We start from the raw sequence: 27,353 nt of genomic DNA on the forward strand, positions 1-27,353 counted from the left end.
CTAACATTCCTGCAGATGGCTGCTAAATTACATATCAAAAAGCAGCGAGATGGCTCCAACTGAATTATTCCAACAGATCAGAGCAAGAAAATGGTCACATCCAAAATCAGTGCATAATATTATGGTTACCCTTCACATTGTGACATCTGAAGTGCTACTTTGAAGGTTTTTGTGGGTGGATGGATGCTTAGATGGTGGGTGTTGTGTGAAGTGGAAAAGGCAGTCAATGAGGTGTTGATGTTACAGCATTGCCAATGAGATTCCTGATGCTCACAAAGTTGAAAGGATTCTTCAGAACTCCGACATTGAAGTGACTACACGTTTGGGCGTTATTTTGACATGGCTTGGAGTTGATGTTTGGATTTTCTTGACGTGCTAAAACTAGAGCATATATAGCTGTAGATTTTTCTGCCAGGGAGATGAATGTTACTGGTACATTCGTGGGAGTTATGAGATTAGTTCTCGATCCACACACACCGCGGAAAGACGTAAGGATGTACCACTCTTTTTAGCTTTAGCCTTCTTTGGTACAATGGCGTTGGCAGAAAGCCAGGGTGTTTGTTGCTGTGTACCACGCAGGTAGTAAGTTCTGATGAAATGTGGCAAAACAACGTTGGCGGGGGTAATTTCAGACTATGTGAAAGACACGAGTGAAGCTGGATTTTTGGGAATTTGTGTTGTGGAGCTGGAGTTCCCTTTCAGCTGCACTGCAAATTGTGTGCTGCGGCGTGTTGCCGTGACGTCCGGAGATTCTTTCCAAACACACGTCAGTTTCCTCTGATGAAAGTGAAAACAAAACCATCCTCCCATTTTTCATTAAAAAAAAACACTTCCATCACCATGGAGACTCTACTATCACCATGGAGACTCGTATCTGGCTACGAGGAGCATTAAAAATTCTTTTGTATCCTTGCATCTACACAGGTGTAAGAGATTTCATTTGGGATAGGGGCTCAAGCCCCAGCGATTGTTTGTTACTGAGAAGTTATGAAAGCTGTTTGTCTGAGGTCTCTGTGTGATTGCGTGCCGCTCTCCCGCCAGCACGGCGGCTCTGAAGCGAAGAGATAGTCTCTGATTTGGTTCTTCTTGATGATTGTTAGCGAGGACGCCGGCACACACGAGCAATCGCAAACATCTACAGTCACACAGTGACAAACACCTGCTGTTGATTTCATTTTTAGAAAAGCAACATGTTTATTGGGCCTGGTTCAGAATATCTGTTTGAGGTAAGAGTTGGTTGTGCGGGGGCACTTTTAGTGCTTCTTTGGAACCTGTGAGTGCATGTGTTCTTAAAGTAAGTACGCAAATGCTTCATCTTGCTGTAATTGGCGCTGAGAACGGTGTTGGAAAGAGAATAAATGGGCTTTCTGGCTATGCAGAGTTTTTGCTTTCATGAAAAGGAAAAAAAAATTCCTCAGAGGTTCCCACCAGCAGAGGGAATGTTGATATCCTCTCCTTTCGTTATGATTTCCCTTTTCTTCCCTTACTCTGAGCTGTAAATGTGCAGAAAAATGCTTTAAGAAAATCAGCAGTTTCAGAAAGCAGCGACTGATTGGAAATTATGCAGAGAAAAGGCAAAACCGAAAGACATCAGAAAGCAGCCTATTTGGCGAAAGTCCCCGCCAAAAAATAAATAAATAAACAAACAAGAAGAATAGTCACAGAGATCATGACAAAGTGTGTGTGTAGAAGGGGGGTTAGATGGAGGGAAAATGTGCACTAACCGGGTCCCCATTACTGGGACAGAGAGAGACAATCTGTCTGAGGAGGAGAGGTGTCACATACACTGTGAGCACACACTCATCACCCTCCCACCCTCCCTCCGTCCAGCACTCCATCACTCCGCACCCCCGCCTTCAACACCTCACACACTCCATCACCTGCTCCCCAAAACACCCTCTCCAACCATTCTTTTTTTACCCCCAAGTGTGTGTGTGCGACAGGTCGCCAGCGCCGACGAGACCCACATTCTCACATGTCCTCCTTCCTCCTACGCCCTCAAAGGAGGCACTTATCAGACAGTGACCCCACACTTCTTCTGTTTTACTACAATTTGTTGTTTTTTTTTACACACAGGCGCTTCCTTCAGCTCTTGTAGAACTTTCACCACCCACACACACATGAAAGAGCGGCTTACAACCATACTAGTCGATCTCTGAGGCGGTGATGTATCTGTTAACAGCTTAAAGTGGTAACGGTGACATCATTTCCCCTCAAATCTCCAGCTTCACTGGGGGCTAAGTGTGTGATTAGGAGCAGTTTAAACTTTTACAGAAGTAGTGAAGAATGATGGAAAACGGGAGTATGAGAGTATGTAAAAGAGTGTAAAATGGTGCATGTTGAGAGTTCAAAGGTATGGACTTTCTTCATGGACAAGGAACCTTTAGAGAACTCTAGTTCCTGATTCTTGCCGTGGAAACAGAGGGATCAAGCATTTCTGGTTGGTAGAGTATTCTCAGCATTTTATTTGAGCTTGTTTGTCCCTCAGTCCCTAACGTGATACTAAAATTTTGCAATTCATAGCCTGTTCAACCAGCAGACAAGAGACATAGAGTGCAGTGGTGGAGAGCTAATGCAGTGAGCGAGTGGTGATTGTGCCAACCAAACAGTGAATCTGAAAAACATCACAATCTTTCTATCATTTCACAGGTCTTGTGTTTTGAAGCAAAAATAGTCATTTCTACATCAATACACCAACTTGTCAGCACCCTTTCGTGTCAGTTTCTTTAAAAGATGGAGGACCCCTTTACCGTCACTTTCTGACACACATCTGCTAAAGCTGAATGTGTCCATTTATTTTTAGTAAGTGACAATTTGTCTGAGCCGGTGGTAAATGCCCCCAGAAAATGTCATTTTACAGTTCTTTCTTATCAAAAGTAACATGGACTGTGTCAGGGTATTGGATGGGTCCAACATAGGCAACATTGCTACTGGTGTTTTTTACTTAATTTTGAATTCCCTCTTTCTACTGCTGCGCTGCTATGTTACACAGAAAAAGAACTTGGTTTACTTTACATTAAAAAGTAATTATCTAAAGTTAGAAATAGATCATTGTTGACTACATTATAAAATATGTTGGGTTGTGGAAGCTTTACATTGTACCAAACGTGTGCATGTTCAAAAGACACACTCTGGGTGGTACTGTACATTCAAATTGATGCTTCGTCTGATCAAGTGCACAATATGTGACAAGTTGGCGGTTTCCTACATGTTTGCACAACCTTGATGCAAGATTTTTTGCCAATGCAGCAGTATCACATTTTTTCTCCTTTCCACTGCAGTTTCACATTAGTCCCGACGGTAAACAGCAAGGAGAGGTTTCTTTGTTTTTTGGGAGTTTCTTTTGGTTCATACGTCAGTGCACTAACTTGAGTAATCCAGAGAAGTCTTGAGAAAGGTGTCTGGAATTTAAACAACTGGGTAAATTGATCCAATTGGCACATTTCAACACTGACCAGCATCATGCACTGCTAACTTTAAAGTAAGAGTCTACACCTGTAGTATTTCTACTGCTGCCTGTCACAGCAGCGCACTGTAGACAAAAGGGCAGTTTGGGCACATTTTCAAAATAATGCATTGAAGTGGTAATTTACGTACAAAATGCATTTCGATTCGATGTTTTGTAACCACATTTTCAATTGGGAGGTAGGTTGTTACAAGACTCCTTGAGTCTTCTGTATTTTCGTGTAGTCCCAAATTGACCTCATTTCAGGACTGACAATAGCTATGATAACCAAAATTAAAATACTGAACGTTAATAACGCCCAAATGATAATATCTGAAATACAACAGTGGCACTATGTGGTTAACACGCACAACATATCAGAGAGGGATGTCACACAATAATGCTGGTTGCTGCCTGTGATAAAACCAGAAGACAGTAACTAGCTTGCTAGCTACTAGCACAGAGTGCGGCTCCATCTTTAGTACACAGACGTGAAAGGAGGCAAATGACTAGAATATGATAATATAATAAGAGTTAAAGCTGATTCCTCAAAATATCCATAGATAATACAGTAATAACAATGTTTATCTTTGATAATCGTAGTGAAAATCCTATTTGAGATCAGGGCTTTGACGGAGCCATACCATCTGTTGTCAACGATCATCGCTCCATATCAGTCTGTCTGGATTTAGGAACATTTAGTTCCCTTCCTGATAGTACTGAACATGTCAGTTTATCAGATGCCTAAAAACATGTGTCCACATCACTGTATGTGGTAGTTGCTGCTGATTGTGATATTAGGCAAGGCAAGTTTATTTGTATAGCACAATTAAACTACAGGTCGATTCAAAGTGCTTTACAGATACATTAAAACAGTCGAAATAAAAAGCATGATTTAAATTTTAAACAAAAAAGAAATAAATAAGAACAATAGATAAAATCAGATAAAATCAGTAGTTAAAATGTGATATAAAAATAATATATGAATGTGATATAAAAAAAGTTAAAATATTACCTCAACATTCATATTTTTTTCCTCCTCTTGGTGTTGGGGGCAAAAGTATTAGATATATTATAGAGAAAGCAAGTAAATTCTGCTGAAATTAACAGTATTACATGGGCCCAGGTTCAACTGGTTATGAAAACTAGTCACAATGGAGGAAAAGTACAAGCTAAAGAAGGTAGATTTCATGTTAAGTTTCCCTTTAAAAAGACATTCTTCTTGTGATGACTTCCACCTTCTTCTGCATTACACATGCAAGAGCTAAAGTGAATATTCAAGTGCTTGAATTAGATTTGTTTGGCCATTTAGTGGAAAATTAAATAATAGCGACTCTGATCATCAGAAGATTTAAGTGATTTATTAGGCAAAAAAAGTCCACGATTCATTGGTTCCATTTTCCTTTATCTGGGGCTGAGTTTAATTTCACTTTAACTGGAACATTATTCTAGTTTGAACTGCTGTTTTTAACAAAACAATCAAATCTAAGACTATAAGTTTGTCTCTGTTTTTGGAAGACTTTCAGAGATTTATCCTACTGGAAAGAAAACCCAACAAGCTGACTTTGAAAGAACGCTCCGGAGCCGCTGAATATATACAGACACTGCTTCATCTCCGCACACTTGCCCTCTTGTTACACACCCACACACTCTTCAAGTGTAACCTTCCCGTGTCCTGTGCGGTGCTCTGAGAGTCCTTTTTGAAATTCTAATTTCAATACAATTTCCCTTTCAAATTCGCTTCACAGTAAGCAGAAATTAATTAGCTAACCTGCATGCTAGACTGCCAACACATAATACCTTTCTCCTCAAAGAGACTGACTCACAGCCATACATGCTCGGCTGAGAGAGTGTGTCTTTGCCCGTGTGTTACAAAAATTACACACACAGTTGGTGTGAATTACCACAGGTCGATGCTTCCAATCACAGAGGTGATGCTTTTCCCTACCTCTGGTGTAATTGATTGAAAAGAAGAAGTTTCAGTGTCAAAGCAGGAGAACACATGCATATTTATTCTCACCTGCTCATGTGTGTGCAGCACAGTGTGTGCATATGGCTTGTGGTGTGCGTGCTTGAGTGTGTTTAGTGCCCTGCTGTCCTTGGCAGCTTGTGTTCTTTCTTGATTTTGTGCATTCTAAATCAAAATCGTACATCACACTCATCAGATGAAAAACGCAGCTTTGGACATTTCTGCCAACAAGCACAGCTGCAGAATTGAGGGAACAAAGACTCTTCTAAATCTCCCTTTTGACTTTGTCTGCTGCCTTCCCTTCCCTCTGTCACTTGCCGTCTGTCTCTATTTTATGTCTCTCTCATAGGTCCTGCGTCGCCTTTTTTTTTTTTTTAACTTATGAGCAAGACTTTGGTCTGTCTCTTGTTTTTTTTTCTCTTTTGCTCCATCTCTTTTTTTTTTCCCCTCTGAGGAGATTAACACAATCTCTCCTCCGCGTGAGAAAACAAACACAGATAATCCTGGGCGTGCTGCTGGTGTGTGACCGAGGATTAGCCAGCCGTTTTAAGTGCGAGCATATGGAAATAATAACTGCAAACTGACACATGCATGAGCTCGCTCGTCCCCCAGGTAGGAGGAATGAAAGGCACCCAAATAGCCGGCTTACACAGCTCACAGCACCCTAAAAACATACCACAAAAGGAAACCTCATGAATTGGGATACTGTTAGGTTCGTATTAATGTTGTTGAGACATGCCTAATGTGGCGTCTAGTGATCCCATTGTGATACAAAATGTTATTAAGTACAGTATACATGTGTAATGAGGTGCTTTGAAATCAGAGTCTTTTATCCTACAATGGTTTGTTGTCAAAGGTTTTTTCGTTTTACTCCATCGGTGGTTATACATGCAGCTGCATACCTCCCGAATGCAGACTTTCTGTGATCTGTGATCTAAAGTGGTGTTGAGCAATAGTTATTCTGACTTTCTGCGGTTTTCTGTTTTTTTTATATTTTCTGCGGACATTGGCAGTTGTTTTGCTTATTTTCAGTGCGGTCCTTGAACCTGACCATTTTCAGAGGAATCTTTTTTTTGTGTTTCTTGAGCCACTTAGAACTGACCAAATGGGACACACAGCCATGCACGCTCACTCTCAATCCCAGGGACAATCCAGAGACACCATTTAACCTAACATGCATGTTTGTGGACAGTGGGAGGAAGCCGTAGTACCCGGAGAGAACCCACGCATACACAGGGACAACATGCAAACATGCCGTGAGGCGACGGTGCTAACTACCTCACCACCATGCAGCCCCAACAACATGTAATAAGATAGTATTTTTACATCAACAAGTGATTCCCAAAGAGCTATTAGTTGAACTCTTTGCAAATTCCAGCACGTTGTGCAGTGGACAAGTGGAGAACAAAAGAAGAAGGGGCAGGTCTAATAAAAACTATCTCCTGCAGATAAACAGTATCTGAAAATTTAAAAAAAATCCAGCAAAGACCTGTCACAGGACCTGAGAGACGCATCTCTCAGTTACTGTTCACTGAAGCCTCATCAGGAATGGTCTCCATGGAATTGTGGCTGTAAAGAAGCCGTTCTTAAGGAAGGGAAACAGGGAGAAAGGTTGAGGTATGCCAGATGACACAAGAAGTGGATTGAATGTCAGTGGCAACAGGTCTTCTGAATCCTCCCCAGAGCCCGGACCTCAACATTACTGAAGCAGTGTGGGATCATCTTGACAGAGAACGGAACAAAAGACAGCCAACATCTAAAGAAGAGCTTTGGGATGTCCTTCAAGAAGCCTGGAGAACTATTCCTGAAGACTGCTTAAAGAAATGACAGAAAGCTTGTTTAAGAGGGTTCAGACTGTGTTGAAGAATAAAGATGCTCATACACTAATTAGATTAGATTTCCATTTATGTTTTCACATATCTCAGTGAAGCGCTGCAGTTATTTTGTGTTTTCATGACAATTAAAAAGGAAATGAGGGGTGGGTCGAGACTTTTGCACAGCACCTGCAGACAATTACATCCATGAGCTTCAAATTGTTCCCACAGGCATCGAGTCGTTAGTGGTTTACAAGGAAATCCAAACCAGCAGCCTTCAGTTTAGGCTGCCACAGATGTGACCCTCTGGCCGTTAGGGGGCACTGCTGCAGAGCAATGTCAAGGAGCCACGGGCTGGGAGTCTTATGCTAATTCTTCAATTACCTGCTACTTACACTGTGGCCTTGTTCACATACTGTGTAAAAAATCTATTAGCCACAATACGTGCATTCATTAAGAGCCATATGTATTAACTAAATAAGTAGAGTGCAGCAGCGCTGGCCAGTGAGGGAGCACAGAGGAGCAGAGTAAAGGAAATAGCAGAGAAACAAGAAAGAGGAAATTAATTCCAAATGAATGAATGGCTTGTTGATGTGTGTGTTATTATGTGGCTGTTTGTGCCTGCATCTTGCAAGGCGTGTATGAGAATGTGAATGAGGCAGAGCTTGGCTGAGTCAGAGCCCCAGACAGGCAACGCACACACAGCCTGACATGGCCTCCAGATAGAACACAGAGCGAGGACAAGGTGAGGGAGCCAGCAGAATGAGGGGTGAGGAGGGTATATCTGTGCCTCCACTGACATTTTCCCTTATAGACGCACGCTGCATATTTGGACCTGTGTTGGGCTCAGACAGAGGGCGAGTAACGAAATGCAGAGAGGCAGCAGTCTGTTGGACCAATTGGAAATAGGCAGTGATAAGCAGCATGTGGCTTCAGTCAGCATGCAGACTTACAGGCGTGTCCCTGGCTAACCCTCAGCCGCCCATGGCGAGACCAGTTCGCTGCCCCTCTCTGCTCCCGGCCACATCCTCCACAGCCTTTCCTCCGCCAGATTCTTTCTGTCTGCCTACCTGAACATCTTCTCCATTTTATCCGTCTTATAGTCTCCCTCAGCTTTCTCTTAGTCATCTTCCAAATCCATCCTCCAGCTCTCTCAGTCTCAACTGTGTTTCCTCCTAATCTGCTGTAGCCCTCCTGCAGCTCCCACCCACCTCCCACCTGACACATCATTCTGACGGGGAGAAGCGAACACCAATTTCCTCTCAGTCCCTGGATGGGCGCCTCTATTTAGCTCTTTTCCTTCATTCCCTGCAGTTTAAACACAGAGAGCAGTGAGGTCAAGTGTTTTATATCGATGTGCGTCTCTGTATATATATCTCTCTGCAGTCTATCGTTGAATGTGTAGGTTTGCATCCACGCTGCTGCTTATCCCTGCCTGTGTGTCTGTGTGTGTGTGTGTGTGTGTGAGGACATCTCTCGTAGATCAGCAGTTAAAGAGATTCAGCCCACAGCAGCAAGATGGCCATCGAGGTCAAGGCCGACTCTCTGGAAACACAAATTGTTCTGCTCGGATATCAATTCCCTCTCCGGAGGCACACATATCATCTTGTTCCCCAGTTTGTATTGTACACTTTGTCAAAGCCGTCTGTCAGGAGTAACACAAGCAACATGGAATCTGAGTGGAAAACTGAGGGGAATTTTTTTTTTTTTTTGAGAGACAAAAAGCCAACATTCAGCCAAAAATTCCAAACATAGTTGGAGTTACACCTGGTGAAAATACTGCCTGGTAGTGCCGGTAAATATTCAGCATGTGTTCCACTTTCCTTGCAGACACAGAATGAATATAACCTCTGCTTCTCCTATTTCACTCAATATTTCACGCGTGGCAGCAGTCCTGTCCAAATCTCTCTCCCTGCCTCTCTTGGTGCCTTTGTGGAGGGATTAAAGCAGCACAACACTGCATGAAGGAGGCCATGGCTAAGTACTAATTGTGTGTTTTATTTTGTGTCTCTGAGAATGTTGTGCTTGAATCCTGTGGGAGGAGTATTGTGGGTGGGAGATGTTTGCTGTATCTGTTTACTGTACATGTTGTTTTCCTGCTTGTTTCATCAGTTGCCAGCACATGCTGAATTGATCGATTCTGCTTTACCCCCCCCCCCCCCCCCCCCCTCATTCAGTCTTATTTTTGCCACGCTGTCTCCCCGACCTGTGAGATGTTTTTCTTTTTTAATTCATTCTTTTAAACCTACCTCTCTATCTGGATGGTTATTTCTACCTCTATGTGCCTCTCAGTATCTCCGTAAAGCTGTCACTGATTTTGCAGCTCTTGCTGTCTCTGTATCTCCCTCCCTGTCTATTTGAGTTCACTCTTACTCTTATTCCCTTGTTATACTGCACTCTCTGCTGTCACTGCCTCATAGGACCTCATTTAAACACTCCTCCCTCTGCTCTCCCATCTCGTCTCTCTCTCTTCATCCTCAATCTTTTACCTCATTCCGGAGTCCTTGCCTTCAATTTCTCTCTTTTTGTATCTCCTGCAGTCTCCTACCTCTCTTCAAAGAAGCTCTTACGGGGCCTGGAAATCCTGCTCTACATACCACCTCAACGTGTGGACTGTTTTTAATGAGTCCTACAAACCCGACAACTGACGCAGGGATTAATTCAAATGCATTCCCTGCATCCGCATGCTTAGAACCACCTGTACACTCAGGTGCTCAACAGTAAAAACACACAAAGCACCTGTTTTTTTTTGCAATTAGCTATGTTGGAAGATTTTGGAAAATGGTTATTTGCCTTGGTCAAAAAAAAAAAAAAAAGGTAGGTCTGCTTCCAAAAAGCAAACACAGGAGTTTATGAACATGTTAAAACTGCCAGATTATAAAAACACTGCTTTAATAGAACTGAACCTCGAACCTGGAACCGTAAACATGTAGTTTCTAACATGGTGAAATTAATCCACTGAATCAAAAACAATCTTGAGCTTGATATTTTTTTGAGCTTCTGCTCTATTTCATTGCTGCACCTTTTGAGATTCATTCCCTTTATGGTTGTCACTTTAAAGATGTCCTCATGAACCATGAGACCATTAGATATTCTGACAGCGGCGTTTTATCCTTTGAAACTGTGGAAATAATCAACTGCGGCTCAGTCTCCCCAGAAAAAAAGTGAAACAGATACGTTTGTCAAGATGTCCAAAACTAATATATTGTGAGCTCCCTGGCAGATCCCTATACTGTTTTTTCGTCAGGCAGCATTTATGTGGTGTGATGGGAATTGCCGACTATTAATAGCAGAGTCTTTCCTCCCAAAATTGACCCCATGGCTCATTTGTTCATGCCAGCAATAACGACCTACAATTATGCTACATGACAAGTAGACCTAACCTTGTACATCCATTTTAACCTCAACCACTCAAGTGTGACAGCACAGTACAGCAGTGACGAACAAAGTCTGTTTGTTTTCTCACAATGCAGCTGTCCTGCTCGACAATGGCAACAAATCTCCAGGCTCACCTGCTAGCTTGCCACCCAAGTGAGCAGCAGAGGCGCCACATAAAAGTGAGTCTACATTGGGCACAGTAAGCCACAGAAAGTCCCTTGCCAGAGACTCGTAAAAAAAAAAAACTCACACAGAAGACAGCGTGGATTTTATGCAAAGATATGTGGCCCATCGTTGTCATTTCAGGAGAGAGGTTTCAGCAACATGTGACAGAACTGGAGCCACGACAAACCTGACAGCTACGAGTGGTGAGGAGCTGAGAGGAAGAAACACGCAGCGGTTCATACTGAGAAAAGCATTGGAAATGCTCTGGATAGATGTAATATTCTCCTGTGAGGCGGTTGTAGCTGTCTCCACAGGCTGTGTAGGTTCCGACTGAGAGCATTTTGTATGTGTTTCTGTGTGTTTTCGCATATTTAGTGCAAATTAATCCGAACTGGATTTTTTGGGAAAAAGTGGCAGCGGCATGACCCACACTGATGTTGCTGAGGCCAGTCCAGGAGAAGAGGAGATGCACAAACACAGAGAGATTCTCCGTTCCGTTCGCATCGTCTTTCAAGTCTTTCAGATGGAATGGAATAATTATCAATTTTCATAACATGTGTGAAACCTCTCCAGCCTAATTGATGCAGTGCATTGTTGTTGGAAAAGCACAGGCCTGCATGTCAGAGGAGGATTTAGATAGCAACATCTGACTAATCTTACTACGATCAGTTGGGTGTGATCTCCTCACGTGATAGTGTAATAACAAGCATGCGAACAATCGTGCATGAATATTTGACTATGTAGTGCATATCACACAGACTCCCGAACATGTCATAGGCACACACTCACAGTGACAGTGACAGTGTCATCCCACACATCAGAGAAATGGCTGACATCATTAAAGGAGACACATGTGTGTTTTTATTAAAGCACCAGAGACACTTCTGAAGGGCTCATTTGAAAAGAATGTGTCATATCTCAAACTGGTTTCACACATGGGGCCCTTCTTTTTACTAAGCATATATCACAAGTTCGCACATGGGGCCCCCTCCATGCCTGAACAGCATATGCACTTTAACAACTGGTTACAAGAGGGTGTCAGCCCCCCCCCTGCGCACACATCTTCATAAGAATGTGATTATTGGGGTTGGCAGGCAGCTTAGGGCATGGCTGTTTGAAATTGAAATAATCCAGTATTACACTAAAGGGATCTATTAGCCAGCTGTACTGAGAATGGAATGGCAGAGCCTCGCTTATCCTTCTGTGCATCCGAACGCTCTGCATGGTCAAGCTCTGCTGAAAGCCAGCAGTCAAAACACCTCGACGGCGGTCAAAACAATCGAATCAGCTACAGCAGGCATTTGCATTCGGCGTTGCTTTGATAGGTTTTCATACAGATGTCTGATTATGTTTGCTGTAAACACATGGATAATATTGATAGGATAAAAAGGAGGCTGCTGCACAGAGAGCAATTCAAGCAAGAAATTTGTTTGTCAGAAACCCATCAAACCACTCATATGATGGGAGTCAGACACAGAGAAAAGGCAGGATGAATACAGATTAGCTGGTTTTAAATCCACTGAAAAGGCTGCTAATTGACGAGCCGTGAAAAATCTGACAGGCTTATGTAGTTTTCTTGTGTTTTTCCAGGTAATTCCAGGTTGATGGGCTAAACATGCTGTTAGCCATGGTTTGAGTCAAAACAGCTCTTCTCTAAAGTACTCCCCACATTGCCTATGTCATCCTCTCGTCATCTGTTCCCTTTCACAGACAGACTCTCTCTAATCCCTCCCTCTTCAGTTCTTCTCCTTTGCTGCATCTTATAACATTCAAACAACCTCCCCCCACCCTCTTTTAAACCCTCCTTCCAGCTCTCTCCGCTATCCTTCTCGCACCTTGTTGAGGGTGATGACCGCCTCTTGGTTCACTCCAGTGATGTTAAAGGTGTCCCCGGTCTCCCCGTCCAGGATGGTGTATTCCAGCTTGGCGTTCTCGCCAAGGTCGGCGTCGGTCGCAGAGATGCGGCCTATCTCAGCGCCTGGGATGGCCAACTCGGAAACGGAGAAGGACCACATGCCTAAAAATGGACAGACACGATCGCACATATTACAAACAATCTGTCACTTTATTAGCACTGACACATTTGATTTGCCATTTAAATATTTCATTTTCCCTTTTCGACTGCTTGCAAATTGCTGTCCCCCTACCTGGCCAATATTTACAACATTTCACACAGATAAGTCTATGCTTAATTTAATTGAACTGTAGGGATGAAGGGTAGAGATAAAACAGGAGAAAGACGGAGTGTGTGTTTGAATTCTGGGATGTCATTAAAAGCCAGACAGAAATTGGCCAGAAAAACCTGCTGTAAAAATAACTGAATTTAAAGAGGCTGGGATTAAAAACCAGAGCAGAGGAGATAAAGCAAAAGAATGGGCCGCGGTTGAGAGAAGCTGTGCCTTCTCCTTAACGTTCAAACTGGATGAACTGAGCCAACCGCTCATAACAATCATCTGCTTTTTAAGTCTCCAACTTGTCCATTCCTTCCTCCTCCGAACAAGTACTCATAAAGACACAGTGTTAGGCCGTTTCCAGTGTGCTACCACCACGTTTAAACATGCTAGTTCACTTTCAGCACTGAGCCCATTAAAGCAGTACATGCAGCACTATGATTCCCTTTGCTGCCTCTGCAGTTTACAGCTGATGCACCATGTGGGAAAAATATAAACAACAAGACAACTTCTTTTGGCCTATAAAGCATACAATAACCAGCCCTGGTGTATTCAAATTTAATCCTGACATCTTACTTTATCGAAACACACACGCAGCTGCCACAATAAGAATAAGTGTGATGGGAAAAGTTGAAATTGAAGAAATAGGTAAGTTATCAGAATTTGACTCGCCCACATGGAACAGAGCGGCTCAGTCAAACAGAGCTGTTATCTGCACAGCTAAAGCTAAGGGTATCAGATAGCCCAGTAAACACGAGAGAGAACAACATCACACAAACACATGGGGGTTGACAGAATAAAAGATGGCCAACACTTCACAAAGGACGGTATCAGAGCCAGCACACAGTCAGATGAATTCTGCAAATGTGATATCACAGCGAAACAAACGGGGGGGTTTGCTCAGTGTTTGTGTCAGGATTGCAGTTCAGACATCAAAGTGTTATTGGCAGCCTTCAGACTGCGCCGCTGTCGTCTTTTCAAGGTCGTTGCTGTCAAACCTGTAATTAAGAAATGACTTATATCAAATGAACACAGGTTGGTCTCCCTCAGGTCACAGAACAAGATGCCACTGAAGTAAGGTTTTAAGGATTTATTCTTTTGTTAAATTTTCGTTACGTTGGAGTGAAATGCCGATGTGCCAAATGCTTCTCCCATCCATGCCAGTAGCTGGAAAAGCCCTCATAAAATGTTTGTACTGTTTGGATTATTCACGTCTTATTTATTCAGTTGACTATATTTTCTGTCATTTTGATTACCAAGCATGAAAGTCTGAATGAAATGTCACAGCTTTTTCCACTCAACTCTGGTGAAGAGAACAGTGAATTACTTTTTTATATACACACTGCGACATTAAGTATGAAATACAGTGTGAGTGAGGTCTGAACACAGAAGGTGCCCCCATGCGCAGGTTTTCCCCTGTTGATAACGTGTCATTTTTGCAAGTAAGCTGCAGTAAAGAGCATTTTATGATGTTTTTCCCAACCTTAAACACGTGCTTTTAATACCTAAAGGAGTAGGATGGAGTTTAAATAAAGTAGAGAGAAGGAAGTTTGAATAAAGACAATAAACAGGAAGGTCAAGGTTGGACTCAAACATGAACGGGAACATCCATTTTCTAAACCTGTTTAATCCAATTTAGGGTTGTACAGTAGGCTGGGGGGGTCCTGGAGGGGGTCATTGGGGAAAAGGCAGAGTACACCTTGGACGGGTCGCCAGTCCATCACAAGCCCACAGAGAGACAGACGAGACACACATCCATGCACGCTTGAACATGAACATCTTGACCAAAACTCATTTTCATTGGAAGAGCGCTTTAAAGATTTTTTTTTTTTACGATCAACAGTTACACCTGCATTGAACGCTTGCAGGAAAATAGCAAATATATAGGAAGGGGAGCTTAACATCTCAACCATGATTGTAACCCTTTATCACTCGAATGTACATTGAGTTTGTGGTTTGATATCGACAGGTTTATGTGCAGTCATCACACAGAGTTCTGCTCAATTAGTAGACGGAAAGTTTAGGGGACATCCCAGTTTGTTTGGCAGACTCGAGCTCCTAAACAGAGATGACAAGGCAGTTAGTTTTACCAATTGCCTATATAAAATGGATGGAAACTGTTCAAAATGCCAAGAGCAGAAGGAGGTTGTGGACTCAGGCCAGTAGAAGAGTGGCAGGAGTTCCTGCGAGTCCCAAAGCAAAGCCTCTGCAGTGCTCACCTTGTGTCTCAAAACGTAAACTTCTGACCCTACGTCATAGACTTAAAACAGCACACAGAGCATAAATAATTTGCATATAACAGTTCACCTGCATGCAGATTTTCCTTTGTAAAAACACTCAATTACATTCTCAGTGATCTGATTATTCTGGGACAGTGACTGGTTACATCGCTGGCTTGGCCTGTGCAATCCTTTTCAATAATTCCATCATGTCCGACTGATTGTAATTTTGCTTCGAATAGTGGGAATTAAATAACTATGTATCAAATATGCTGAGAAATTGAGGTCCTGACACTATTTCTTAACACGAGTGGGGTTCGAAGGGTCTGGAACAGTAGGTGTCATTTTCAGCCCATTAAAAGCTGCAGGTTGAAAAGTATGACTTATTGTGATCATTATTATATATGGAGCCTGACTAACCTAGCATTACTACCATGCTGCTGATAATGACGATTATGGAGAAGAGAAACACAACCAACAATGGAAAAAACAGGTAAGACCATTCAGAAATATTGTCAGCTCATATTTTTCACAAATCTCTCTAAAAACTGTTTGAAGTATGAAGTAGTGTTTTGTGATTACATTATTTCATTATTGAATCAAAAAGACTTTTTAAATTAGTATAATGTGCATTTATTAAAGATGGTTATTACATCCAATGACTGCCAAATGCAGTTCTGGCCCCTGTATGTGCACGTATCCATTAATGTTAATGTTAATTAACCTGTCTATGCTTTCATCTAATTCCATGTTTGCATTGTTATAATGGCTACCTAACCACATTCTAGGTTTGCTTGGAGTGCTTTTTCTGCATGTACACAAGATCCAAAATGGAGGGGACCATCAGAGGCAGTGTAGGGGCAAACTGGATATCTATTGTTCCTGTTTTAGAGGCCTCCTCAGTACCATCTACAATGTTGGAGCAGCTGTTTTTTCTACTGTGGTCTTAAAATCAACCAAATACTTTCCTCCTTTTATTGCGTCAATGTTCACTATTTACTTCCAGTACATACTGGAATATACAGTTTTAGTTATTTGGTGCTCTCCCTGGTGGAACCATCATTCCATCCATTTTCTATATCTGGGGGGGGGGCTGGAGCCTGTTCCAGCTGTCATTGGGCGACAGGTGGGGTACACCCTGGACAGGTCGCCAGTCCATCACAGAGCCACGCAGAGACAAACGAGACACACATGCTCAGTCCAAAAGACAATTTAGAGTCACCAATGAAACCGACATGTATGTTTTTGGGAGGAAGCCAGAGTACCCGGAGAGAACCCACGCATACAAGGGGAGAACATGTAAACTCCACACAGGAAGGACCCAGCAGGGAATTGAACTTAGAACCCTCTTGCTGTGGGTGCTAACCTCACCACCATGCAGCCCCCCAGGTGGAACCCTCACAGACACATACTGTATGTGAACAGTTATGCTGACAACAAAACCAGCTACCTAAGTGAGTGCATCATTTAAAAAGGAAGTATATTCTCAGCCATAGAAGTGTGCCAAGCTATTTATACCATGTGCATAGTGAAAATAAGTATTCCAGTTAAATAGCTAGCTGACTATGATAATCAATGCTGCAAGACATATTTGACATCTGAAAATGGTAAACCTCACCACTGATGGATTGTTTTACTCCCCTTTTCGTCTTGTAGCTCCTCCCACTTAATTACTTTGTAGTCTTCAGGGGAAGATGTCATCTGTTTTTTTTTTTGCATAAAGTGAACATCACCACAAATTTTCAGTGACAGAACACTGATTTACCTTTCTTTATCTACCTTTATCTATCCGTAAGAGAAACTATCAGGGGACACTTCAAACAATCTAGATCAGTTAGAACCTTGGAGAGAAAATCTCTGATCAATGAAAAAATGCCTGAGGAAACAAGTCTGTATTCTGATCATTTTACAAACACCTAAGAAGAAAGAAAAGTTGGGAATGTTAATGTACATGTTTTTGTTGTGGTAAGTGTCAGAAAATGCTCTAAAATCTCAAAAGCCTGGATGGATTTAAAGTGATTGGAACAAACTCTTTCATGATCAAACTGTTTAGGATTTCCACTAAGCGGCCTTTCGTTATACTATCTTCCAGCTTTGATCACCATTTACACCCAATTGTAATAATTACTTTTTTAGTGTCTGACTAAAATTCTGTTTTTCAAGTTTTTTGTATTTGTGCCCACTGTCTGCAGCTCCATGGCTGTGATTTTTTTTTGCCCATCAATTCTCAGTAAACCTCGCATATCAAACTCACCATCAAGACTCAAATAGGATTAAAAAATGTATATAGCCTAATGATGTTTTTAGTTTTGAAGCATGTAGCTTAGCATTATGGCTGTTTTTTTTTTTTTTAAACCATGGTTGTGTTCAAATTTTGCACTGCTGGCTATATAGTGTTAACTATATAGAGGACTCACAGAAAATAATATCAGTCAGACGTGGATGCATTTTAAACAATGCTTCATAATCATGCGCTAAATATTCAAAGTTATGTGTTGCATGAGCAGGTGCTGGCAGGATGGGCACATTTTTTTATTTATTTTGAGAACCTCATGACACAAAGTAATCAGGGCTCTCAAGTCTCACGCAATGAGCGTGAGACACACGCATTTCAACAAGTTCACACGCTCACACGCCACACATGCCATTTCTCACGCTGAGAAATTATCAACTTCGTCGCACAGAAATTATAATGGCCGATACTATAAACGAGTCAATGGCAGGTGCGCTCGTACAGCTCAGAACTATAGCTCTGGTACAGCTGTCTTGATTTAGCAACCCATCGGAAAATCACAAAATAGAATTTCTCAGCCAATCAGAAAACAGAATTTCTTGTTGCCGGGTGAGGTCTGAAATAGCTTTAAGCTGCAAGCACGCGTCCCATGAATGCACAGCGGACATAACCTATTATGCTCTGAATGCGTGCAGAAGTTGTAGACGAGCTGGAGGTGGAAGAGAACCGTCAGGATCATCAGCAGGTCATATCTTCATTTATTTGAATCTTTTGTTAGTTACTATAGTTTTCCTACTTCTTGTAAAAGACCAATACCTGCCGATTAAAGTGTTCGTTGGAGTAGTAGGCCTAAATATTCAGCACACACCCTTTGACATGAGCAACTTAATGAAAAATGAAAAAAATGTAGGAGTGTAATTAGGCTTCCGTGGTTAATTTTTTTCAAAGGTGACTGGTATGAGCAGGTTCCCAATAAGGCTATCTACAATTGCCAAACTGGTATTAGTTCTGCCACACTGAAATGCTGATGCAGAAAGGGTTTTTTTCCATGGTGGGGCTCAATAAAACCAAGACCAGGAACACTTTGTTTCTGAATGGAACTCTGTCATCCATCATGACTGTGAAAATGGCTGACATTGAGCCACAGTGCTTTAAATGGGAGCCCCCAATATCAGTCATCAAGCATCAAAATCTGCCACAAACACTTACAACAACACTCATAAAAAAATTTTGTTTGTTAAGACTTTGCATACCTAAAACAATTTATTTTAAAATATAGCAGAATTTAGTGTAAAAGTGAAGATTTGTGATTTTGGTATAAATAAAACAATTTCTTTGTTCTTTAAGTAGTTTATGGCGATGGGATACTGCAAGGGACCAGCCCCCCCCCCCCAAAAAAAACGAAAGAAACCCTCCCCCGCGCACACGGCCCGGCCCCTGCCCCGCCCGAATCTCACTCCAAGCAAACTTGAAAACTTGAGAGCCCTGAAGTAATTATTTTCAGTTGTACTGTAACCAGCTACAACCACTGACTGCAACTATATAATAATCTTCAATTTATCAATATAAATTGATACTACCCACAGAAAGCAACTAAATATGACATTCTAACCACTGTCACAAGCTAGCTAGCATGCTCCATCAGTTCTGTAGCTTCTGTTTCTAGGCTGCAATGCTTGCTGGTGTGTATATTACAGCTGTGCTCTTCGATTGGTGTACCACATGGTGAGTATGTAGAGCAATGTGTAGTGCATCAAAAGTTTCAGTTGATATTTCAAATGATGCTACAAAAAAAGCTAACTCACCCCAAGGTGGAACATTTAGTGAATGCGTGGACAATTTAAACAGAAGCCACGTGTAACACGTGAGGGATAGATCTTAGAGAGAAGCAGAAGATACTATTTGCTGTCAGTCAATGTCTGAACATACCCTGCTCCATCGTCTATGTGACTTAAATAGGATCATAATGAACTAAATCAGAATGATTCCACATTGAAAATCAGACAAATTTAAATAAAACTAACAGCTGAGAACATAAACTCATTGATTTTCTCATAGATTTCTACGTAATGTTCCCCTTTATGCAATCAAGGGGGTCACCTTCCTTGTGATGGACTGACGACCTGTCTTGGGTGTACCTTGCCTCTTGCCCTATAGCAGCTGGAAGAGCTCCAGCCCCTGCAATCCTGAATTGGAATAAGCGGGTTTAGAAAATAGATGGTGGGTTGGGTGGATGAATTGACAGCCGGACGGATGGGATGAATGGGTGTCACCTCCTGCTGATGTTTAGAGATAGTGCAGATTCAAGCCAATTCTGCATTGGATGGAGTTTTCAGACCTGTGAGTTAAGCACAGTTTAAACCTGCTGTTTTTTAAGTTAGTATTTCTAAGTGGTTGGCTTCTAGCTAGAACTGAAGCATTCTCTCTACATACTGTGACTGCATCATTCAACCCATTGTTGGCCTTACAACTCCAAGAGACCATGAAATAGTAATATGGTGCTTTAAAGGTGGCTTTTTAAGCCAAGTGGTTATTTTATTCCTTTGCTTGGATTTTTTTTTGCTCCCCCACCTCCTCTTCCTCTGCCTGCAATTTACGTGAGGTGCTCCACTAGATGCTGTCAAGGACTTCTTCCCACGCTTGAAACTGTAACACATACAGGATATAATGGATGTTTTCAATGTACTTACCCAAACTTACGGACTAATAGCTTCTTTAAAAAGATGAAAAATAAAGAGGATCAAGTGTTTTAAGGTCACTTTAAAGCACTGTGGTTTCACCTCGTGCAAAGTCCTCAGCTACTGCAGACATGGAACACCCACCCCCGCACCCACCCCCACCCCACAGCACTGCTATTCATACAGGTCATTCATCACTTTGTATGGACCAGAGCGAACCTGTCTGTACAAACATATAATCTTATTCATCCCTGTATGCTCTTTGTGGATTACAGTTCTGCCTTCAATACTACAATCTCAGACAGACTCACCACAAAACTGGAAACCCTTGGCCTCCCCCCTTTCACATGTGCCTGGATTAATAACTTTTTGTCCGACCGACCCCAGACTGTACGACTGGGGCCCCACCTCTCATCCACCCGCACGCTGAGCATTGGCTCCCCACAGGGCTGTGTGCTGAGCCCCCTCCTCTACTGCCTCTACACCCACGACTGCAGACCAGCCCACAAGGACAACCTTATCGTTAAGTTTGCTGACGATACTACGGTGGTCGGTCTCATCTCCAGGGGTGATGAGGCTGCTTACAGGGAGGAGGTCCTGAAGCTGGCAGACTGGTGCTCAGAGAACAACCTTTCTCTGAACACCAAGAAAACCAGAGAGGTCATCATCGACTTCAGGAGGCACGGCACTGATACAGCCCCCCTTCACATCAATGGCGAGCGCGTGGAACAGGTCCACACGTTCAAGTACCTCGGCGTCCTCATCTCTGACAACATTTCCTGGTCAGAGAACATCACAGCCATCATCAAGAGGGCTCGGCAGCGGCTACACTTCCTGAGAGTTCTCAGGAAGCACAACCTCAACTCCAACCTGCTGCTGACCTTCTACCGTTCATCCATCGAGAGCCTGCTGACATACTGTATCACAGTATGGTTCGGCAGCTCCACTGCCGCTGACAGGGAGAGACTGCAGAGAGTCGTCAAGGCAGCACAGAAGATAATCGGCTGCCCTCTCCCCTTCCTGGTGGAGATTTACACCTCCCGCTGCCTCAGCAGAGCCGAGGCAATCTCCAAAGACAGCTCCCACCCTGGCTCTGCCCTGTTTGACCTGTTGCCCTCAGGGCGGCGCTACAGGTGCATCAGGACAAGCAGATTTAAAAACAGCTTTTTCCCCAAAGCCATAACCAGTCTCAATTCTGACACTCACTGATCATCTCCTTGGACAATCCCAATTTTTGTGCAATATTCAAATTATGACCAGACTCTGTTGTGTGCAATATATCCACATACTTGAACCAACTAACACCTTATTTTATTTTATTTTATTTTATATGTTACCACTAACATCATATTTGATTCTATTTATTTTATTACCGTAAAAAACTGTGCACCTTTTACACCCCCCCCCTTTTTTTTTACATTACTTATATATTTTTATATTTTTTATATTTGCACTCTTTGCACTGTTTTTGGTGGCTTTAAATTTCGTTATACCACGTATAATGACAATAAAGGCATTCTGATTCTGATTCTGTATCCAAACTTGCAAATTCTCCAACATAATTAAAGCGGCTCTATGCAACTTTTTCATGGTCATAAAATTGCTTGGCAATCATCAGATTGCTTGGCTGACCCGTTCTGATGAAAACGGTGACATTTCCATCTCCATCTGGTGGCCCTAGCCCGAAACAGCGCTTGCAACTTTCCCTGTGGCGCCGCGTGCTTTGTTTACCTCTGGAAGTCTCGCGACACACGAGAGCCGAGAACTACTGCTTCACGGCAGGTCTAAAGGCAGAGAGTCTCTATTATGAGGAGAGGGAAAACTGGCGGCTATTTCCGGGTGGTACTGCACTCTAGGGGCGCCAACGAAGCAGTGCAGAGCACGCCGAACTCTATGGTGGTACTATGAAATCCACCTTAGATGCAGCCATTGCTTTTGATAGAATTTTTTATATTTTTTCATTTTAATTTTCCTAAAGGCAGGATAAATTATCCTTTCAAACGGCACTTGGTTTGATTTTTTAGACTCACTAGATTTGTTTAAAATACACATTTATTGTCAGTATTGCATCCCGAGTGACGTCACGCATGAGGCATCACTTTACGGCATGGTCAGTCCTAGCGCTGAGCTAGCAGAGAGGTATTAGCTCAAATAGTTACAGATTTCAGCACAGCCCTTTTACATACTCTCTGACTAGCCTCTGGTTTAGCTTTGGTTGTTGTTAGCGGCACCAGGTTAGCACTCTGGCACAGTGGACGAGTGCCGTAAAACAGCCGGTCGTAATCAGCCGTGCGTTTTTCAGATTCCGTTAGCTAGATGCTAGCGGATACTGACTCGCAAATGCCAGACCTGTAAGAAAACAGAAAGCCATAACTCCCAGGTTATTGTACTTTCGATATAAATCCACATCCCTTTGTCAGAAATCACAGTATTATTTTCAGGTTTCAGCCGCTAGCGGGGACATTTTTTGAGTTATTAGCGCCAGCCCTATGGAAAATGGTCATTCTGCACTCGCTCGCCAGCGCCCCCAGAGAAAATCAACTGAACTGCAGCCAAATTTTTTATAATGGGGCGAATAGGAAGTGGTACGGCTGTCTGTAAAAGGGCTGTGTCTAAAGGGCTCTGAGCCGAGCCAGGGAGCCTGATAAGACACACCTCTCTCCATTAGCTGTCGACGGCTAAATTGAATGTGGTTAGCTTCTAGAGTAGTAATATATAATATGGCTAGACTGTCGCCTTATTTTCTACGGAGCTCCCCCTACAGCTTTGGGGTGTGTATTGCATGGTAAACAAACCCCGTATTACTGAAAGTTGCATAGTGTCGCTTTAAATGTGGACAGCAGTTCTTCATTGAAAGAACGAAGCATGCAACACTGTCTCACAGAGATGATAAAAAATGCAATAGCAAAATTTCCCACAGTATAATATCCCCTCTTGAATTAGATATATGCATTGCTTTTATGGTAGCCATTAGGGCACCTACAATTTGGTTAAAGTTTGGGACCTTACCAGGTCTGAAAATCATTTTTATATTATATTATATTGTATTTATCATTATTTATTGAACAAAAACTAAGCCAAAGTGTAGATGCAAACAGTAACCTCGATGATTCACCAACTTGTAGCACCATCTTTAGCAACAATAACTTGAACTAGGTGGAGATTTTCAGATTTAATATCATCAATTAAATATTTTATGCAAAGCTCTCCAAAGATGTCACAGCATTTCAATCAATTGGAGATCTGTACTTTGACTGGATCATTGGAACACCTTGATTATTTTCTTTTTCAGACCTTCTGTTGTAGATTTGCTGCTGTGTTTGGATCATTGTTCACCTGTATGACCTAGTGGTGCAACGGATCATAATTGATCCGTGATCCGAACGCATTTCTCTCTACGGTTCGGTACGTACGTGGTCCGCGGATTGGTTGACGAAATAAATAAATGAATAAGTAAGGAGGCGTGTTTATGTGGAGGCCGCGCGCCTATTCAACCTAAAGGAGAAAAGCACAGTGGTAGCCATGGCTAGCGGAGGAGGAGAGGAACTTGTAAACCCCCCTGCATCATTTAAGTCGCATGTATGGGCACATTTTGGCTTCCCTGTCACATACAATGATGATGGACGAAGGGTGGTGGATAAAACAATTACGGTATGTCGGCATTGTGGCACGAGAAAGCCATATGAGAGTGGAAATACATCCAGCATGGCAGCGCATTTGAAGGGCCATCATCCTGGCATGTTAGCTCCTGCGTCAGGCTCCAAGACGAGTGCTGCGCATCAACCACTAATCACAGCGACATTTAAACACCCTTTAGCAGCAGAATCTGACAGGGCCAAAGCTATAACAAATGCTATCGGAGTGTTTATAGCTGCAGACATGAGGCCATACTCTGTTGCGCAAAACAAGGAGTTTAAACATCTGCTCAATGTACTTGAGCCACGTTATGAAATTCCCTCGCGCACCCACTTCAGTGAAAAGATCGTGCCAAGTCTGTATGAGCAGGAAAAGTTAAAAATTGTTACGGAATTGTCCCAGGCTACTTCTGTTGTGCTAACCACAGACGGGTGTCAGTTTTTATTTAAACTCCATGTTTATATTGCATTCGTAAACAACGCCTCAAATACGAGAAAATGCACACCTAGTTCCCGTGCTCAACGGTATGAGGTGTTTGTGCTGATATGCTGTGTTTGTTTTTCTCCAAACGTGCTGCTGTGCATTATGACCAAACATCTCCACTTTGGTTTCATCTGTCCAAAGGACATTGTTCCAGAAGTCTTGTGGTTTGTTCAGATGCAACTTTGCAAACTGCGTTGCCATGTTCTTTCTAAAAAAAAGACGCTTTGTCCTGCAACTCTTCCAAACAAGACATACTTGTTCAGTCTTTTCTAATGCTAACTGAGGGTCTGAGATGTAGCTCTTAGGTTTTTTTGCAGTTTCTCTGAGCATTGCACAGTCCTACCTTGAGGTAAAGTTGCTGGGACAACCACTCCTGGAAAAATTGGCAACTGTGTTGAATATTTTCCACATGTAAATAATCTTTCTCAAAGAAACACAAGAGACTAAATGTTTTGTAAATGACTTTATAACCCTTCCCAGATTGCTGGGCAGCAACAAATGCTTTTCTAACATCATTGCTGGTGTCTTTCCTCCTTGCCGTTGTGTTAACATACACCTGAATGCTCCAGACCAGCAAACTAACAAAACTTCTGCTTTTACAGAAGTGACAACACTTGAACACGATCAATCAGCTTAATTTTTTTCAAAAAAAATAATGGCACAGTGTACTAAGTTGTGTGTTGCTGTTCATTCGAGGTTGTATTCATCTCATTTTAAAGGTGATAGAGAATGGTTGAATGGGGCATTAATCCTTGTTCTGTGATGTGATATGTAGCCCAAAACAAATTGGTTGGGTCTGTAATGGCTCAGAACCTCCCTAAAAGGCTCTCTGAAACAGCTGTTACTATGCTGGGTTTAGAATGCGTCTTTTTCCCTTATTGGCGTCGTTTCAGAGCTTATCTGGCAACCTCATTATGAAATGCAGGTAGGTGTTGGCGCTATTCGGTTGCCGTTGCTTGATTGGCTGCCCTTGCTCTCACTGAAAACAGAGCTATAGAGTAATACACTGACTGGAAAGAAAGCTCATCAGAATCAGAATTCGTTTTATTGCAATTGTTAGTGAACAGTGTTCACTAACTAGGAATTTGCTGCGGCGTAAGGTGCAAACATGTAACATAGGATATAATAATAAAAAATAAAGAATAAAAATATATGAATATAAAATGTACAAGGTGTGTACAACAATACACAGTATCCAATATACAGAGCAACAACAGTGCAGCTTCAGTAGTGCAATTTTAATGATGGTAAAGTGACTGGGGCAGGTTATGAGGTGATTATGAAGTGTTCATAAGTCCAACTACAAGGGGGAAAAAACTGTTTTTGTGACGGGAGGTTCTGGTCCGAATGGACCGAAGCCTCCTGCCCGAGGGGAGTTGTGCAAATAGAGAAGGGTCAGCTGTGATCCGACCTGCTCGCCCCATAGTCCTGGAGACGTGCAGGTCATGGATAGATGGGAGGCTGCAGCCGATCACCTTCTCAGCGGAGCGCACAGCTCGCTGCAGTCTGTGTCTGTCCCTGTCGGAACTGACCATCTACTGAAGCCTGCTCGGAATCGTGCAAGCTTTGTGAAACTGTACTTCGTGAAATGCGCAGCGCAAAGGAAAAGTCGGCGGTTGTATGTACTGGGGATGCTGTTAAAAATAAATAAAAGCCATTGATCGCGAACATTGCTTTCCGGGATCGTAGTCCGCTTTCACAGCCTTGGAAGGCACACCTGTTCCTGTTTCTCGCCGAAGGGGCGTGTCTGAAACGGGGTGGCTGTGGATTTGGGTGTGGGGGGGGCGATTGCTGAAAAAGTGACATCACTTTTTCACAAAAACGGATTGGGGGATATTCTGGGGGATATTAAAAAAAGGGGAATACTTGAAACAGAGGTTCTGACACTTGCTGGCACTTAGTGTGTACTCCCCACAGCAGGGAGACTCAGAACTAACACCAAAAACGTGAAAAAGATGATTTTGATTCTCTATCCCCTTTAAGATGGCAAGAAACAGATTGTTTACTTTCTTGTGTCCTCAAAGGTAACACCTTAAAACTGGAAAAAGCACATATTTTCTTTTTGACATGACTGTAAAAGCAGTCGATGTGACATGACAAAAACAGTCCGTGAGCAGAAATCTCTTAGGTAAATATATTCAACTGCTGACAGAGTATGCCCACGCCCACATGGCCCTTCAGGGCTCTGCCCACTAAAAAGCGACAGAGAACGCCAGTAAATCAATGCTAAATGCCAGTTTATGTGGCGTGACTACCATGCCCACCATCTGGGACTGACACAGCACCAGAAGGCTGAGACGAAGACAATTTGAAAAATAAACAAGCCTGTTGCTAATGAGACAGCAAATTAGCAAAGTTACTTACAAGCGACAGACTTGCGTTCTCTATTGATCTGGATGATTGTATGGTAAAGTGGGGCACAGCGGCCGCTGTCATGGACATCCTCTTTCATGCACATACACACCAACAGAGGGACATCTTCCAGTCTCGCTCTGTCCAATACACACTTGTCACACACAGGGAGTGCTCAAGAGAATAGTGACAAAGGGGGTGTGATGCTGGTAAAGTAGGCTAGCCCAAGTCATTATCAGCTTTCTGCTCACACAGGACAGCAGCTGGCAACACAAGTCATACATCATTTCCACCTGTGATGGACTGGGGGGGGGGAATTCAGCAGGGCGGAAAGAGAGAGAGGATAGTGAGAAGGTGATTGGCAGTGAGAGAATCCCGGCTCATTCTGCACATCTAAAAGCAGCACAGGTCTCTGAAAAAGTCACACATTGGATCAAAAACAGAGCGCGGATTGTCCTCTGTCTTTGTTTGCACTAGTAAAGCCATTAGAGAGGGCTGTTAGAAAACAGCTAGGACACGTCAGTTCAATTTATAATATCTCACTAATACAGGTGCTCCCCAATGAGCTGGCTATAATTGCGCCAGCGAGAGGAGATAGAAAACCCTCCCGTGCTGTATCTGGGCACATCTTTACAATAAAATGTGAATGTCTTTCTTGTCTCTCGGCGCTGCACTGATTCCCCATGACAGTTGTCAAACTGTGGTTCACAAGTGGGATATTTCAGTTGGCTGGGGACTGCCAGATTTTCACAGGTGATTGGATGAATTGGGGCCATGCTGGCAAGAGGATTAGTTGGAAGTAAGGCAGAA

General features: G+C 42.7%; 1 protein-coding gene across 1 annotated transcript in view; it reads right to left on the reverse strand.

Annotated features, from left to right (window-relative positions):
- Positions 1-27,353, reverse strand: part of cdh24b (cadherin 24, type 2b) — a 183,809-nt gene that overhangs the window by 34,586 nt on the left and 121,870 nt on the right. Inside the window, exon 6 of the mRNA XM_075483843.1 lies at positions 12,607-12,788. Coding sequence (XP_075339958.1) covers positions 12,607-12,788 — 182 coding nt within the window. The remainder of the gene's footprint in view (positions 1-12,606; positions 12,789-27,353) is intronic.

Source organism: Odontesthes bonariensis, chromosome 14, assembly GCF_027942865.1.
Source record: "Odontesthes bonariensis isolate fOdoBon6 chromosome 14, fOdoBon6.hap1, whole genome shotgun sequence".
Taxonomy (NCBI): domain Eukaryota; kingdom Metazoa; phylum Chordata; class Actinopteri; order Atheriniformes; family Atherinopsidae; genus Odontesthes; species Odontesthes bonariensis.